This window comes from Pholcus phalangioides, unplaced genomic scaffold (genome assembly GCF_987345545.1).
Source record: "Pholcus phalangioides strain wild (caught in Gottingen) unplaced genomic scaffold, Ppha-v1.0 ptg000032l_1, whole genome shotgun sequence".
In the NCBI taxonomy this organism is placed as follows: domain Eukaryota; kingdom Metazoa; phylum Arthropoda; class Arachnida; order Araneae; family Pholcidae; genus Pholcus; species Pholcus phalangioides.
The window spans coordinates 417,749-435,781 of record NW_028301622.1 but is presented as its reverse complement, the minus strand read 5'-3'; the positions used below and the strand labels follow the sequence as shown (position 1 = coordinate 435,781).

The following is an 18,033-nucleotide window of genomic DNA, read 5'->3' as shown; positions in this document are numbered from 1 at the left end:
CACGAAAAATATCTAGTATGACCATATTTCTCTTATAAAAAAAATACGGGATATTGCCAAAAAAAGTCAAGTTGCCAGTAACAGTCAAAAGAATTGTTAAAGACAGGTGAAGTTGCCATTTAAAGCTGAAAAAATTTGTCAAAGACAAATTAAGTTGCCAATACCAACCGAAAAAAATTGTCAAAGGCAAGTAAAGTTGCACTTTATGGCCGGAAAAAAATTGTCAAAGACGAACGAGTAAAGTTGAAATTTACAGTCGAAAAAGTTATGAAAGACAACTACAGTTTCCAGTTATAGCTGAAAAAAATAGTCAAAGGCAAGTAAAGTTACCAACAACGACCAAAAATAATTTTCAAAGGCAAGAAAAGCCCGTTACAGACAAAAAAAGATAGTCAAAGGCAATTAAAATCGCCAGCTATCGCTAAAATTGCTGAAAAATCACAGGTGGCGGGAAATGATGGCTACTGCAAATCAAAATGTAATGCGCCAAAGCAACGTATGTGTTTCACAATAGTGTGGGGGATGAATATATTTATGTGATTATAATTAATTATAGTCATAATAATCATGATATAATTTATAAGTCATGTAAATAATCTTAATTATTGATTTCCAAACTTCAACTAAGCCTTGTTGAAAATAGAGAAAAATAAAAGAGGCATTTTCAAAAAGTTCGGACGGTCAAAAATACGGAATGTCCCGTGAACTATGAGTCACATGTTCAAATTTTATGTATGCTACTACCAAAGCTCGAAATGCAGCCAATTCGCGAATCGGACGAGAGTTTTAGCCAAAGTTCGATGTGCTGATGAAAAACGGTCCGGTGGGTGCCAAATCTATATTTTTTCACGCCAATGTGTGATACGTGGCGATATATAGTAGCTGTATTGGATTAGCTCCATGTGACGAGATAGAAAAAGAAATTTGAGAGAAAAAAATTATTTATATATAATTATATAGACACATAGTATTCTGTCAAATTTTGACAGCAGTAACCTGTCAGCGGTCATATCTGACTGTAAAATTTTGAAAAAAAAAAAGATTACCGCATTGTGACTGTGATGTGATGGATTGCCTTTAGCGAACGTGGACATGATTAACACGAAGAAATATGCTAAATGGTGATGACCCCGAATCCCCTTATCTTTTCGGACTTTGGCCAGGGATCTCTGGCCATTTCGCGCGAACTGGTCGGGTTCAGGCTTTGTCAGTAACATATATATACAAGGTTGTGCATCCCTACGTTAGAATGTTCGTTAGTCAAATCCGTATTTGCAGTAAAACCCATCATAACGGACAGCCCTCTCTTACGACCAAATAATAATTCCTCCTTGTGTAATAAAACTATGCTTTTTAAACCGCTGATTCATCACCCTTCTTTTACGGGCAAATTTTTTTGTCCCATCGGCGTCCGCGAAAGGGAGGTTTCAGCGTATTAGCCAAGGTAGGAAAAATGTCGGAAAGAAATCTTCGTTAGCCGAAAAATTCCCAAGTCGAAGCGTTCGTTAGCCGAGGTATCATTAAACATACCAATTTCGTATAAACGGACTTTTGATAACAAAATCTGGAACCAAACCTTAACGAGAAAGCATCGATCATTAGCTCCAAATGCTCACAATAAAAACCAAAAAGAATCTCAGAGTACCATCAACTCATCAAACGTTGAACCGGGCCACAATCACCATCATCATTAAAGTATCGATAACACATGATATCACTCTTTCATCCAGTACATTAACGAAAAACATCGAAAACTAATCATTATGACCGCTATTCCGATTCATCTTGCTATTTAACCACTAACGCTGCTAATTACGTAATTTTTACGGAGAGGACCTGTACATATTAACCATAACCACATTCTCTCCAACGTGGAGTAAAACCGAAACTTATCAACACTGCTAAGCCGAAAGTTAATCACGTGAGAGATTAGCAATCAGCGCATCATTGATTTTTAGTGAGCGAAAATATTGAAAAATTATGCAAATCAGTCATTATTGAAGAATATCTTATATCCTTGATTCATGGGAAAATTCGCCGACAGCAATTCATCTTGCCACGCAATTCACCAATATGAAAATTTCATGGACAAACAGTTCGTCACGAGTGAGTGAGTGATTGAGCAAGTAAGTGAATATGTGAGCAAGTAAGTGAATATGTGAGCTAGTGACGGAATGTGTGAGCGAGTGATTGAGCAAGTGAGGGAATATGTGAGCGATTGATCGAGCAAGTAAGTGAATGTGTGAGCGAGTGATTGAGCAAGTGAGTGAATATGTGAGCGTGTGAGGGACCGAATGAGTTGGTGAATCAGCCAGTGAACAAGCTAGTAAGTCACTAAAGTGTTCATGTGCTCACCAGCTCACTCACTCGCTCACCTGCCCACTCACTTGCTCACCTGCTTTTTCACTCGTTCATCTATTTACTTACTCGCTCACCCACCCACTAACTCTCACTCACTCACCCATTTATTTTTCCACTCACTTGCTCAGCACTCCTTCACTTATTCTTATTTCTCATTAACCTCGCTCGCTCAACCGTCAGTTTCTGTTATCCGTCATCGTTTAAAAAAAAAATGCGTGAGTATCAACACAAACAAACAGACATCTTTAAAATTGTCCACGGATTACTTTTACACCCTACTGCAGCGGTTCTCAACCGGTGCTCAGCGGAGCCATTGGGGCTCCTTGTGCGCTCCTCAAGGGCTCCGCGGCCACTCCAGGAAAATACAAAAAAAAACAGTTATTTGAAAAAAAAAAATTATAATTACTTTAGAACAATAAAAATAAATCAGTAATTTTGCTAAATAAGTAAAAAATAGGTCTCCGCCACATAAATTATATGCCAAAAAGGGCTCCGCGAGTCGAAAAAAGGTTGAGAACCGCTGCATTAAATAATAAGTAAAAGAATTCATAGAAATTAATTATTAGATAATTAATGCAATCAATTACAGAAAAAAACCCCTGAATTTTCTAAGATAAAAAACATTGGGGGCGCGGGAATGTAAGTCACATTGGGGGGGGGGACGAGAAGGAAAAAAAAAATTGGGAACCACTGCTCTAGACAATGCCATAGGTCTCCTCCCTCAGGTGGAGGCCTTAAGTGCAGGGGGGGGGGGAGGAGGACACTTGTAAAAATGATATTTGGTCAAAATTTTCAAAATTAAACATTGTGTCGCCAGGTAGAGGTCTCAGAAAAATCACTTTGCCCGAGGGCCCAGGATGTCGTTAAGACGGCTGACTCTAGGCCACTAAACTGAACTGGTCCCTCGCTCCGTAGGTCGCTTGTTTGGTCATTCCCATGGTTCCTCACTCTCTAAATAACTCTTTTGCTCATTCACGTTCTTGCGAACTCTCTAGGTCACTCACTGTCCTTATAGTGATGGATTTATTGAGGGTTATATACTGTATATACACATTAGATATATACAAATTTCCCCGCCGTTCTCCCGTCCTGCTAATTTTCTTGGCCACTGACACCTCAAATTTGCCGTCCCTCTGAAATTGCTGCCCTAGTCCATAGCCCACTAAGCCCCCCTTTAAATACGCCACTAACTTCAGTGGCGGGGCATGCGGGTTTAAAATCTGAGTGTTACAGAAAAAAAAATTGTGAGAAAAAAATTAAAAAATACAAATATACAAATACAAATACAACGCCACAACTGGCAAAATGCCCAACGAGGTGGCTGAGAACATAGCCTAAAAAAATAGCATTAAAAAATTACGTAGATTGAGTTGAATATTTCTGGAACACACTAATAGAGATACGAATTATTAGTACAATAGGCTCTTGCTAATCTGGCACATCACACCAGAGAGAGAGAGGGTGTGCTAGATTACCAAAATTACCAAATTACTGCATGTTAATTGGAAAGCTTATTTAAATAATATAAACTTCTGCTCATAGACATGCACCGATATGTGCTCCTTTTTTATGCTCTAGGAAAGTCGGCCTGAAAACGTCGGATTACTGAAGGGATTATTGAGTCTCATTTCTATACGTACTAGCAGGGCCGTAACTAGGATTTTTGCCACCCCCAAACTGTAAAATTCGATAATTTTATAACGGTGTTCTTTGTTCCAACCTAAAATTGCCAACCCCCTAAATTTTGCCATCCGAGGCAGTTTCCAGCAGTGGTTTTAACTTCTTTAGTGCATATGCCAAGCAGATAAAGGGTAAATCCTAAGCTACGAGGATTTATTGAGCGAAAAAGCAAAGTCCACAGGGGCCCCCTGATGAATGAAAACAAATACCCTTTGGCATGGCCCCCACATCCTGGAGTAGGGCCCCTAGGCTGGGATCTTTTGCGGGGCCCCCGACCAGACTTTCACGGGCCTCTTTATGGGGGATTTATAGCGTGAAAAAACAAAAAAATAATGAAAATCATCCCGGACCCCAGCGATGGAGCCTTGCCAGCCCACCCCTTGTGGAGGCCATGCCCTTTGGTCAGGTCCAGTGCCGGGTGGCAAGTACTGAGCTGATATGAATAGAGTACGAGCCAAGCAGAGCCAACTAAGGGGCTCCATATGGATAGGCCGGCAAATAGAATACTGAACGAGACAAACAGAAATCACAGAGGGTTCACCTGGGAGTTCCTCAGTGTCGTAACCAAAGGTCATTTGGCCGGTCCGTCCCAGCACCAGCACGTAAAGTCTGAATAGAAAACAACACTATCCTGTGCTGTACTGCAGGGTCGTTTTAAGAGCTCCCGGGTCAAGTGATTTTTCTGAGGCACTACCTGGCAAATTCTAGAAAAATTCAACTACTTTCAATTTTTCTGAGGCCCCTCTTCTCTTGAGGCTCCCGGGCCATGCCCAGATGAACCCATGCGTTAAAACGGCACTTCTGTACTGAAACCGAAACTGTCTTATCATGAACCCTACATGTTAGAGGACAAAAGCTATGCAGCGTAGGTTGTTTTTTTTTCTGTTAGCATGTGGCTATTTAAAGTTTGAGCGGTCACATACATTTTTCGCAAGCTCAGTGCGACCCGTTACGGGTAGGAGACTGTTATTGTGTGTACGCTGTACATAATCGATAACTGCTGTTTGTGTGTCGGGGCTTTGGATTAATTCTTTTTCTTCAAATAATCAAAAATTCTTCTCAATACAAGGTTTCTGGTATCCGAGGTAGCTCAGAATGCATTTCCTCTGGTTGACCGAGATCCCCATTTTATTAATATTGTTTTGCCTAATTGTTATCAAAATGTCGCAAAGAGAAACGTTTAATACTTTCACAGGGATCAAAAAATTAAATTAATAAGGAAAATATCTACCTACTTTGACATGAAAAGCTTGAAAAAAGCATTTATCGAATACATACGGATAAATTTTTATTTGTGTACGTTGTTTGTCTGTTGTTATTATTATTTTTTGTGTTTATTGTTAACTCTGAGCCTTAATTTTTATCAAGCAAAGGAGAAAGAAATAGGATTCTAGGAGTGTTTTAAAATAATAATTTTTTATATGCTCTTGGATATATTATGCTTTCTTTTCATCTGCAAAGTTTTCATTTATTTGTACATATAAATTATTTTAGCTATTAATGGGCATCAGAATTCCTTACAATATTTATAAATATAACACATGTATGTATAGGCCTATTATTCAGTCCCCCTCAAACTTTTTTGTGTACAAGGCTAGCCGGCACAAATGTCCAAATTTATTGTCAAAAACAGATAATTCGTCAATTGTAACACTAGTTGTTGCATAGCAATTTTTAAAATAAGTGTTTATTGAAAAATATGACTTTTACAAATATAAATTTTAATTTAGTTTTAATTTTTAACAAATGTAAATTTGTAATTAATTCGATTCTTAACATATTTTAATTTTTAATTAACTTTAAAAAATTTATAATTTTTATGTTCTAAGTATGTTTGGCATCTGCGCACACTAGGTTGGGCCTCACTGTTCGATACCTTCACTAAAAAAAACTCGCCTCCCAACACATCACTCTGGATCTGCGCCTGATGAGAATAAGTATGTCGATATGTTACAGGGTGTTTCACGAAGGACCCCCTAAGTTTGAAAATAAATAACTCGGAAACGGTGATAGATAGAAGCATGAAACCAGTGGAATGTTTATTAAAAAAACCGTAAAAATCTGATACAGACGGCTCAAAATTTTACTTACAAATTGTGCCAATAGATGGCGCTACACCGGTGGCATTACAGATTCATATAAAGAGATCTCAGATGCCGAGAGCGATCAGTCGTCGAAAATTTCGCCGTTGAAACGTGACCGTTATTAGCATATAGTGAAAGAAATTCCGGAAGTGATGTATTCCGTGTGTTTATTGTGTTGGAGTACCACCGATTAAATCACAGCTTTACTGCCACAAGAAGTTTTCAAACGCGATTTCAAGCCGCAAAAGGCCCAGATAAGAAATTAATTCGTGAGCTATTCAAAAAATTTCAACAGACAGGCAACGTGGCCGATGCGTTAGTCGGAAATGTGGGTCCCACCCACTCCGTCGTTACACCTGAAAATGCAATGATACTTGCTGCAGTTATTGAGCGTCATCCGAATAAATCTGTCTACAGAACTTGCAGCTGAATCCGGAATCACGCCATCCAGCACATACAGAATCGTGCGCAAAACATTACACATGTTTCCGTACAAGATTCGATGCCGGCACGCCATACCAGTTCTAACTGAACGACGACGACATACAAACAAAAGGTCTCAAGGAATACATGGACGAAATAAAGGTTAAAAACATTGATTTGTTCTTATGTTTCACATAGTTTTTAGCAATTTGATGGGAATTTTTTCCACGTTTGACAGTTTTTTAGCAATCTGTTGGCAACTTCTTCAACATTTGATAATTTTTTACCAATTTTTTGGAAACTTCTTCCACATTTTGCATTTTTTAGCAATTCGTTGGCGATTTCTTTCACTATTGACATTTTCTGGTAGTTTATTGGGAATTTCTTTCACGTTTGGCATCTTTTTTTGGTCAAAATCGGAAAAGTTCCGTATTATCCCGAATTCCATAATTTTCTCTATTAAATATGGTCAGGTAAGCTTCAACAAGGTGATTGATGACGTCATTCGATAACCAGCGACGTTCGTACACATTTGCTGTGTGCTAATTTTTACTCCAAAAAAAAAAGAGCCAAAGTTTAAAAATTTTGTATTTTACGTTATTGAAATAGTGTTATTTATTCGGGAAATAATTTATAATTTCGAACAACTTGAAAACACTATGTACAAAAAAAACAAGAAAAACAGAGGAAGTAAATACATTCATAAATTTCAATCCTGTCAATTACGACTTTATAAGCGTCGTATTGGCAACGTGTGCGCGATCCCCGGATGTATAATGGTCGTCAAGTTTGACTTTCAGGGAGGAAGAGCCGCAGACTGTTTCAAATTTAATTATATTCCTTGACAAATCTATTGAATTAATTATAATATTAGTGTTAGTTTTGAATCGATTTAAAAATAGTTTTGGCATTGATGGTAATGCATGCAAGGAAATTTCCACGACTCGGCGATGGGTACTTTATCTTTGTTATTATAATAGTGGAGATGCATTTTTTTTTATTTATTTGTAACGTGTAAATCGAGGATAATTATAGTATAATTAACCATTGATAATTAATTTAATTATTAATTGTGACAGATTATAGTGTCTATACATTAGAATAGATAGGATTAGTTAATGTCCCACTAGGACTGTTACTGACAACAAGCTGTTGTTGCAACATTAGACAATTAGTATATGGATTGTAAAACAGAGTTAAAGTGTTAAAAAATTCATTTAGGTAATGTAACAATCGAAATTCAAGCTTTCAGTGTATTTAGTTAGTTGTATTAATACTTTTCTCCAGTCCAATTGAGATCTCGAATAACAGATTGCCCTCATGAATATTTCAAGTAATTGGCGTATTCCCAGGTATATTTTTAAAAAAATTAAGGCTTAAGAGATCTCGCTTTCCATTTTAACCTGTATCTTAATCATATTTAGGGTTTTGGTATTGGTTAATGTGTATCGAAGAAGTCTATTATGGTAAGTGCTAAATAGGGACTTCCATTCATTTCTACATTGAAGTAACCATCCAGCACAGATATAGGTATCAAAATCAGCGTTTTTGGCATTTGATAGCGTGCAATTTGGTGGGTGACTTGCGAACCGAGTTTGCATGCAATATATATGACGGATCACAAGAATAAGTCCTGTCTAAACTGGTTGGCAGAATCCCTCTAAAATCCTAAACTTTGACGGGGCTATCACCGTTTTTTTAATTAACGGAACATACTTTTAGCAGCAGAATCTTACGATTTGGTGAGGTATTTACAAAAACACTGTTTTTGCTAATCACAATTCAGTTACACAGTTAACTAACATGTTTATTGACAATCACTGTTATTTGCATGAAAACTTATACAAATACACAATATCGGTTCTCCCAACATGTATTTCCTTCACAGTACATGGCAGGTTATTCAGTAATATATGAAAAATGATCAGCAATGATGGGAAAAGATGAGAAGTAATAGAAAAATACCCAAAATATCTTGGTCAATTTATAAATTTTACTTCAAATAATTCGATAATCCTCAGATGTATTTTTGAGAAGGAAAGCTTTAAGAGATCCTGAGTTATTTTAATCTGGTATCTCACATGTAATCAGGGTTTCACCGGTGATTAATGTGCATCAAAGAAGTCGTCTATTATGGTAAGTGCTAAATGGGATTTACATTCATTTGTACATAGAAGTGAGCATCCAGCACTGATTTAGATATCAGAACCAGTTATTTTTGGTACTTTATAGCATTCATTTGATGGTTGACTGCCAACTAAGTTTACATGGAATATGACATCACAAGAATCAGTAGTGTCTAAATTGGTTGGCTGAATCCCCTAAAATCCTGAACTAAGAAAGGGGTATCGCTGTTTTGATTATTGGAATGAACTTCAGGATCTCGAGGAATGCTTGAAGAATTGTGGAATCTCTCATGATTTGACGAGATACCTAGCACACCACTGTTTTCACTAATTTCAATTTAGTGATGAACTTGACCCTTTAGGTGGCAATGACAAGATATCTCGCCTCCATAAAAGCCTTCTATTTTAGCATTGACAAGCACAGATATTTTGTAAAGTTGATTTCTCAATAGAAAAATTTTCCCACATATACCTTTTCGTTTACACCTGCAGAAAATCGGAGGAAAGCCTACTATATATAAAAAAGTATATGGTGAACATTTCAAATAAGTGGTGAATTTGTCTATATTTGAATATATCTTCAAGAGATATATTTCCATTTTAACCCCAATTGCATTCAGGGCATCTCTGTTGATTTATGTGTATCAAGAAAGTTGTCTATTATGGTAAGCGTTAAATGGGATTTCCATTGATCTCTACATAAAAGTAACCATCTAGCGCAGATGTATAGGTGCCAAAATCAGTTTTTCTTCCACTTTAAGGCACACAATTTGATGTAACAATTTGACTTGCAAACCGAAATTACATGAAAATGATGGATCATAAGAATGAGTCCTGTCAAAATTGGTTGATTGAATTCCTTAAAATTCTGAATCAATAGGAAATTTGCACATTTTTATTGTTGGAACGTATTTAGTGATCTTAAGGAAAATTCAGAATAGTGGTATCTCTGTTGATTTTGTGATAAAATTAACATTGCTTTTAGTTATCCTAATTCAGTTATATCTTCTTTCACTTCAACAACCAGTGGCGTATTTGTGGGGAAGGGGATTTAGCGGGCTATAGCCCAGAGCAATATAGCCCGGTTCACAGAGGTGGCAAATTTGAGTAATGACTGGCCAAGAAAGTTTGTAGAATGAGGGAAGGGTGGAAAAATTTGTATAAATGTGGATAAATCAGCCTTTGCCTACAAAGCAAGAGACTAGGTTAGTGGCCTAGAATATATATGTAAATCATCAAAAGAGTGATCTAGAGCGTGTGCAAGCTTGTGAATGACCAAAACAGTAACCTAGAAAGGGTGAAAGCATGTGAATGACAAAAAGAATGACCTAGAGTAGTTGAGGCAGCCAGGTACAGGGCCCTGAGATAGTCAAACCGGGCCACGATAGTGATTTATCATTCATTTTTCTCCCATTAAGTGAGTTTACGACTGGGCATCCACTCAAAAAAATGATTTTATTCCCCCGGTAGAATGAAAGAAGGGTTGGCAGAAATGCAGGCTTCCAAAGGTTGAGGACCATTGACCTAGAGCATGTAATAATCATGAGTAATCTATAAAGCAAGAAACCATGTCAGTGAGTGGAAAAAGTGTAAAATAGAGCATGGAAAGTATGTTAGTGACTAATACTGTAGAAGGGTACGAGTGATCAAAACTGCAAGCATATGAATGACTAAAAGAGTGACTTAAAGAGTCTGTGAGCATGGGAGTGACCAAAAGAGTGACTTCTTTCACTTACACAGAGACGGGTGTACATTACATAAGTAGGGAGGGGGAAGGTCAAGCAGGTTCTAGTACAGGGTGGTGAATTTTATGAAAGAGTAGTCATGAAAATTAGACTAGAATGGGAGAAAGTGAGAAAAATTGGTGTAGCACACAAGCAGCAAAACCATAAATGCACCTCTGTCAACCACTCATGAAAACAATCATTGTTGGCAATATACTGCAATCCTTTTGCACGTTTCTAGAGATACAAACTGATTCTATGTTGGTAAATAAATCGAGCACCAGGTCGCCATGGTGATTAAAAAATAGATATTGGCGCCTAAAATTTTCTTTGTGCTACTAAATTGCATGCTGAGAGCAGCACAAAATGTTTGGAATTTATAGCAGCATATCTGCCAACATGAAAGAGGGTCACTATGTCCTGAAAAAAGTTAAAAGGAGTATTACTTGGGACCTTTTTCTCTGGGTAAAATTTTTTTTTCTTTTACCTGGATTTTTTTGCAATTTATCGAGCTCAGTTCTATGTACTTCTAGGATTGCATGTTACACTGATTTTTACATGTATGCTAGCTGCCTGTGCATCTCTAAGGATGTGTAATCCTCGTTTCCGGTTGTACATATGTTCAGGATTAAGAAGGTCCCTCCCCCCCCCCCTATCGAGGAACTAGAGGATAGCATTGGGAAAGCTGTCAACAGTTCCAGGTTTAGAGACGAAACTCTGGCAATAGTGCTGCATAATGGAAGAAATAAATGCATTAAAAGTGGACATTTTTTAAAAGAATCAACATGAACTTACGGAAAATAACACTTTCAGTTTTGTATCATTTTCAAAATTTGTTTGAATTTTCAAATGAATCAAAAAAGAATCCTTTGAATTTTGTGTGAGAGGGGATGTGTTACGAATATGGTTAGTGTAGAGCAGAGTGGTTCAAACTTTTGTCTCATTGCCCCTCCTCACCGTAGTGAACCATCTCATATGATCCCATGTCACCCCAAAGCAGAATATATTGAAAACTGTTACATACATCGCAGAACAATCTGGAAGAAATAAAAGTATTAAAAACACTCTTATGAGGATTTTGTACCATGGAACATTTTTCCAGCCAACTGAGGGCTCATTGTAGAACAATGCGAAACATTCTGTTTTCGGGTCTTGTTGTATGTGAAGTATTTCCCACTTTGGGAAACACTGGTGTAAAGTTATGTTCTCAGTGATGCGATAAACAATATTCTTGGTGAACCAGTTGCCTACAAGTAATATTGGCATGGTCTGTGCAACAACAGAAATCTTTGCAAAATGACAAGTTGGGAATGATCTATTCTGACTTGGGTTGGATGGGATGGGGAAACAGTTATATATATACACTCGCTTCCAAAAGTTGAGCATGTGACGGCTTATCTAACATTACACCACTTTAACCGTCTCTTTCTGGATTGGACAGTTAATGGGAACACAAATGCGTGGTACTTGGGCGCATAGTCTCTTCATGTAGAGCTGTTGGCACACAGTACTGACAAATATTGTCTTACTAAATGATGCTGCAGCAATAGATGTAACAGCGGTGAAAGTCACTTGTGGATTTGGCTTGAGTACTATACCAATATACCGATTATGAAAACAATTCCCAGGCAAGTTGAACAGCTGACCGGAAACATGGGTCCAGTCAACCAAGGTTACCACCTCTATCTGATGATCAGTATATTGCTATAGTACCCAAGCGGAATCCACTAGTGACTTTCACCACTTTTACATCCATTGTTGCGGCATCATTTAGTTAGACAATATTTGTCAATACTGTGTGCCGAAAGCTCTATATGAAGAGACTATGTGCCCAAGTACCACGCATTTGTGTTCCCATTAACTGTCCGATCCAGAAAGACACGGTTAAAGTGGTGTAATGTTATATAAGCCGTTGCGTGCTCATAGGCTGAGATAGACTTGGAAGTCTGGGGGGGGGGGCAAGATGATGTCAATTCGTATATACATATATACATTAGATCAGCCGACTCCACCTTTGACGCTGGGGGGGGGGGGGCATATCTCCGCCCATGCGTGTGCTTAACTTTTTTGGAAGCGAGTGTATGTATGAGTGAAGGAAACTGATATTTTCTGGATTTTATGCCAAGATGCATGGGCAAAGATACGGGGGGGGGGGGGGTGCTCAAAGGTGAAGTAGACAACAGATCTAATGCATATATGTATATAGTATATATGAATCATCTTGGTCCCCCCCCCCCCCAGACTTCCAAGTCTATCTCTGCCTATGCCGAGATGAAAGAAGAGTCATCTGGTTTCCTTGATTTATATTTATTTAATCAATAATAATTATTCGTCTATTTTATAGGTATATGCCTACAGTTGGATCTCTATAGTTAGCTATCAGAAAAGGGAATTAACCATGAACATATTTTATAATTACACACACACATATATATTTCTGCTCTACTTCCATATTATGTTTTCGATAGTTAGTGAGTGATTATGAAGACAGTTATTTCCATCCTGGTTGGACCCCCCCAGAACATCAATTTTCCCGGTGACCCATGCGTAGGTGGATTTATTGCTCTTGCTTATAAGCAAGAGCAATAAATCCATAATTTCTGAAACCATTCTCTGATGAATTCTGCCCATAATGTTTTCTAGTCAGAAACAAGAAAATATGGATAAAACCACTATATAGAATTATTTTAGTCAGAAATTTTCAATTAGAAAGTAAAAAAAAACTCTAAAGTTTTATTTTGCTAACCTATTTCTATGAAATCATGTAGAAAGCTTCGATTTCATTCCATGAAAGTTGTATAGTTGGTTTTACACGAGAAAGTTTTGACTGGCGAACTTAATATTAAAATAGTCAAACTTATTGTCAATATTGTCATTCTTATTTTTGCACCTAAGTTATAGGAGTTTCTCTTAAGCATCGTATGCAATCAGCACTGTTAAATTGAAGGACATTTAAATCCTACAATTTAGTATTTTCATTGCTAGCTATATTCTAATACAGTGGTTCTCTCGACCTTTTTTGACTCGTGGAGTCCTTTTTGGTATATAATTTCTGTGGCGGCGCTTGTAAGGCTTAAGGCTTATTTTTTATTTATTCATGAAAGCTACTAATTTATTTTTTAATTGAAAATATTTAGAATTATTTTTTTTAACTTTTCCTTTTATTTTCCTCGAGTGACCGCAGAGTCCCTGGAGAGTTCACACATGGTCCCCGTTGAGAACAGCTGTTCTAATGTAATGCACAATAAGGGTATTGTTTTAAGTATCATGAATGAATGAACGCCAGAACTTTGCCACTGGACTTATCTCGTTTTAAGTACCGGGGGGGGGGGTTGGTGTGATTAGTTAATTTAATATAATAGAAATCGACATTACATATGTGGCAAAAGAACTTTTTAAACACCCATCTATTATGAAAAGAGTACAGCAGATTTATATTATGATCTGTAAATGGTCAATAGTGCAATTTTTAAAGGGCCCCTCCAAAAAGTATCTGTTTTATGATGGCAACAGCATACTGGTCCAGTTTTATTTATTTTTTCACCGTGATTAGTGCTATGGAGAACTCTGTTTGGATCTATAAAAACGATGGGAAAACAGATCAAGGGATTAGAATTGGACACTATCGGAAGTCGGTTGGATTTTGCGAGAAAGTCGCTATCTGATTAGCTGGTAAATATGTGTAAATTGCTGTTCTGTAAATAAATCTGTGTCCTTCGAACCGCTTCTTGTTTTGCAATCTTGAAATCTTGTGGACAATATCCGGAACAATATCAGTACACATATATAAGCAGTTTAAGCAATTTTGGAAGGTCAAGAATTGTTTTTAATTGAAGAAAATATCAGATAATTACATAGTTTTCCCTTCAGTTTTTGTTATGCTCCATTCAAATTGTATATTTTACATTAAAAAAACATGTATATATTGTTCAAAATAATTCTATAGAAAGTAGAAAATTATTTTACAATCATATTAAGTATTTATTTATAACAGTCACTTTAAACATTACATGCAATCAATGTGTAGATTTTCAACAGGAATTTTTATATTGAAAAGCTATATTTATATACAAAAACTTTCTTTTTGACAGTTTAAACTGCCATGCCAACCCTGGTAAAAACCATCAATGGTGAATAATGTGCCAACCCTGCCTACAATTCTGTTACAAGAAGGGCTAAAATTGATGGTGAAGGAAAAAGAAATAATTGCAGAAAGATTTCGAAAATTAATAAATGCATTAAACAGAGTAATTTGTAGAAGAAGAAAAACAAATTTTTAAAGTGTATCATCTAGCTGGAAAGACTGTGAATTTTTAAGGTTTTTCTAGTGTGGTTTATACACTGAAAGGGGGGGGGGTAAGATATGAAGTCTTTAATGGGCACAAAGTCTCAAATAGGTTTGGGAGAAATGTTCAGGGGGCAGCACATTTCAGAACAAGCAGCTAAAGCTTTTGTCTGTTGTCTTTAGCAGAGCCTTCCAGATCTAGATTTTTTTTACAGACCTTTTCTAGCGAATTTACAATGCAAACTATCAAATAATAGATTAACAGGTCTGAGAGCTGGAACTCCGGTTAGCCTTACTTGTGAAGGGGAGGGGGTATAGAAATAGTTTTTGTCTTATAAATATTTCAGTTTCACTCATCCACCCTCAACTCCTGCGGAAAGAGTTGCGTTGAGGGGGGAAAAAGCTACTAGGGGATCTGTGCAGATTTTCTTTGTGGGATCTTGCTTTTGTGAAAGTTTTCATTTTTTGCTGGACAGACCCCTGGCTACAAACCATGAATGCAGGCTATACAACGGGCAACAATGCATGCCATATACAGGACACTTTAATGTTAGTGCATGTGTTCTCTATCCTGTGGGCTATAGACAGGAAATTATGGTTTGTGTGTGTAATGCTTGTATAGCGCTTGAAAATGTAATTATGCTATGAAAATGTGAATTTTTATCTTTTCATGGGGGGGGGGGGGAAATCAGATTTTTTTTTTCCCACCAAGTCTTCTGTAAACTATTTCTTAAAATTGTACTACGCAACATACATGCACATTTGATGGTTTCAAAAGTTTAAATTGATGTACAAAATAAATTATAGTAGGCTATGGTAGGGTTGTAAGCCAGCACAGATGCTTAATTATTTAATTTGTAACTTACTTAGATGATTAAGATTTGCCAATGAGGATGGATGTTGGTAATGTTACATTATATTTGACGTTCTCTTAATTTTTCTTTTAGGTATTTCGAAAAGAACCAGTCACATTCTTTCGAGGTTTGTACACATAAATACTTCAACTTTTGTAAATGTTAATGTTCCAAATTTTTGATATTTCAGCTTGCTTTCATTTGTTTCATGCTCATTAGGGATGGTACGAATAGCGATTTGGCTGAATAAACGAATATATTCTGCTAATGTGTTGGACGAATATCAATTTACTTAAGTTCATCACAATTATAAATAAAATGTGTTTTTAATTTAAAATGAAATTATCAGTTTTTTCAAATAACTGATATTAAATTTTAATTATGCAATTTATTATTTAAATAAATATCAAATAACTGGTAATTGAAAGATTTTATTGCCATGATACTGACAATCAAATTTAACAACATAGGCTATTTTATTTTAATATTACAGAATCAATTTTTTTTCAACACTCGTTACAAATTTACATCTAATCAAGAACCATTATTTACTCTCAACTAGTAATGCATCATAAAATTCACGACTAATTTTCTTTTTTTTCCTCTTCAGATGTTTACCTTCTTTCACCAGCTTAATGGTGGTTTTTGTTTTCTTTGTGTTGAAAGTTTAATATTATCAAACTTCAAAAAATGAGTGATAGATAAGTTTTGGATGCATTATTTTCTTTTCAATTATTATTATCTATTATGAATAATTAAAGTGTCAGAGTGCTTATTGAGGAGTTCTATGTACTCTGAGAGGGTTTTTTTTGTGTTCATATAAAATCAAATTAAAAATATTTTGTACTTTAGCGTGCAGGAAAATCCTAATCAAAATTAGCTTCCCTTTAATAATCAATTATTTTTTTATCATTAAATTTTTTTATAATTTATTCCTCAACAGGTAGCATCTTATAGCTTTTTTAATTTAGAGACCAGGGGTCTGTCCAGACTTTTTTATAGGTCCTATTTCTGTGAAAATGGCCCTAATTTTTGTGAAAAGGATCATTAATTTTGTGACAAATAAGTAGTTTTTTGGGAAGCAAAATCTAATTAATCTGTCACAAAAGAAACAATTCCAAATTTATTGTTTCATTAATTTTTATTTTGCGAAGGGTCTGGAAAACGAATCCAGATTTTGACTGGACAGACCCCTGAAGAAATTCACCCACAAGTCTAATATAGTAAATACTTTATTAGATTTACATAGAAAAGTTTTCAAAGCCTTATTTTTTTTTACAGCCAATTGGAATAGTGAAGTTTTTCCAAAGGTTTTAACAGCCGTCTGATGTAAAGATACATTTTTCGAGAGAGAAAATTCAACTGCCCCATGGGGAATCAAACCCATGTCCTTTCACTTCCCAGGAAAACGCTCAAGACCACTAGATTACAGAGGCAATGATTCCTTGGAGCTCGTGTGCACTAAACAGGACCTTATATGGACGGTCAGACACAATTCAGGCCAAAGCTCACAATACCATGTATGGCCCCATTCAGTGCACACGAGCTCCAAGGAAAGATTGAGATATTCGTTTCTCTGTAGTCTAGTGTTCTAGGGCGTTTACCCGGAAAGTGAAAGGATGTGGGTTCGATTCCCAGTAGGGGCAGTTGAATTTTCTGTTTCCAAAAATGTATCTTCGCATCAGACGGCTGTTAAAACCTTTTGTATGGATAGCAGAGAGTGACGTCATCCTTGGATAGTGAAGTAATGTCGGAGTGTTTTATCCAAGAGTCATAATCCATAATACTAGTGTCTATATTCACCAAATTTTTGACATTTTATTCCAATTAGATAAATACAACTTCTTTCTCATTAATTAAAATCTTTCCCTAGGCTATAGACTGTAGACAAGAAATTTGTTATATTATTAGTGTTCTGTAGAGAAGAGCCCTAGTCTCTCCGCAGAGAGCAGGCAGACCTTCAACACGATACTTACATAACTTATAATTCAGGGATATGCCACTATCAGCTCAAACTATACAAGTCCATCTCTAATCCCAACACAATTCTCTTTAATGGTTTGGAAATGACAATATTTGAAACCACGATTAATGACAGCTTTGAAAACCACGTATCATGTATCACCCATATCTTAAAACTCCAGTAGTCATAATTAGCAAATGATACAGTAATTAATTGTAAAAAGCTATTTCATGTTATTTCTTAATTTCATAGCGTTTCAGTGCAGAGGCATAGACAAAAAAATTGGGGGGGGGGGGCTGATGGTTAGGATTGATAGACATCCGATATATTCGAGGGCATATGTGGACAGACAGGGTGTATTGTATGCTTATGAATTATTTATGCAGGGGGTGCTGAAGTACCCAGAGTTCGCAGGTTCTGCTGCTTAAGATTGCAGACATAATTTGTCAATCTATTTTTCTGGATTAAAAATACACAACTTCATTTCCATATCCATACATTCTTGGTTACTTGCATCGGTTACTGATAAGCTC

The 18,033-nt window shown here is 36.4% G+C and overlaps 1 protein-coding gene across 2 annotated transcripts in view; it reads left to right on the top strand.

Moving 5' to 3' along the window:
* Positions 1-7,268: 7,268 nt before the first annotated feature.
* wcy (WW domain-containing adapter protein with coiled-coil wacky) overlaps positions 7,269-18,033 on the top strand; it is a 99,453-nt gene continuing 88,688 nt past the window's right edge. Inside the window, exons 1-2 of one of the 2 annotated variants that reach the window (XM_089253254.1) lie at positions 7,269-7,502; positions 15,631-15,664. In XM_089253254.1, the coding sequence (XP_089109380.1) occupies positions 7,462-7,502; positions 15,631-15,664 (75 nt within the window). In that variant the 5' untranslated portion in view covers positions 7,269-7,461. The remainder of the gene's footprint in view (positions 7,503-15,630; positions 15,665-18,033) is intronic. The other variant, XM_089253255.1, reaches the window with a different exon arrangement.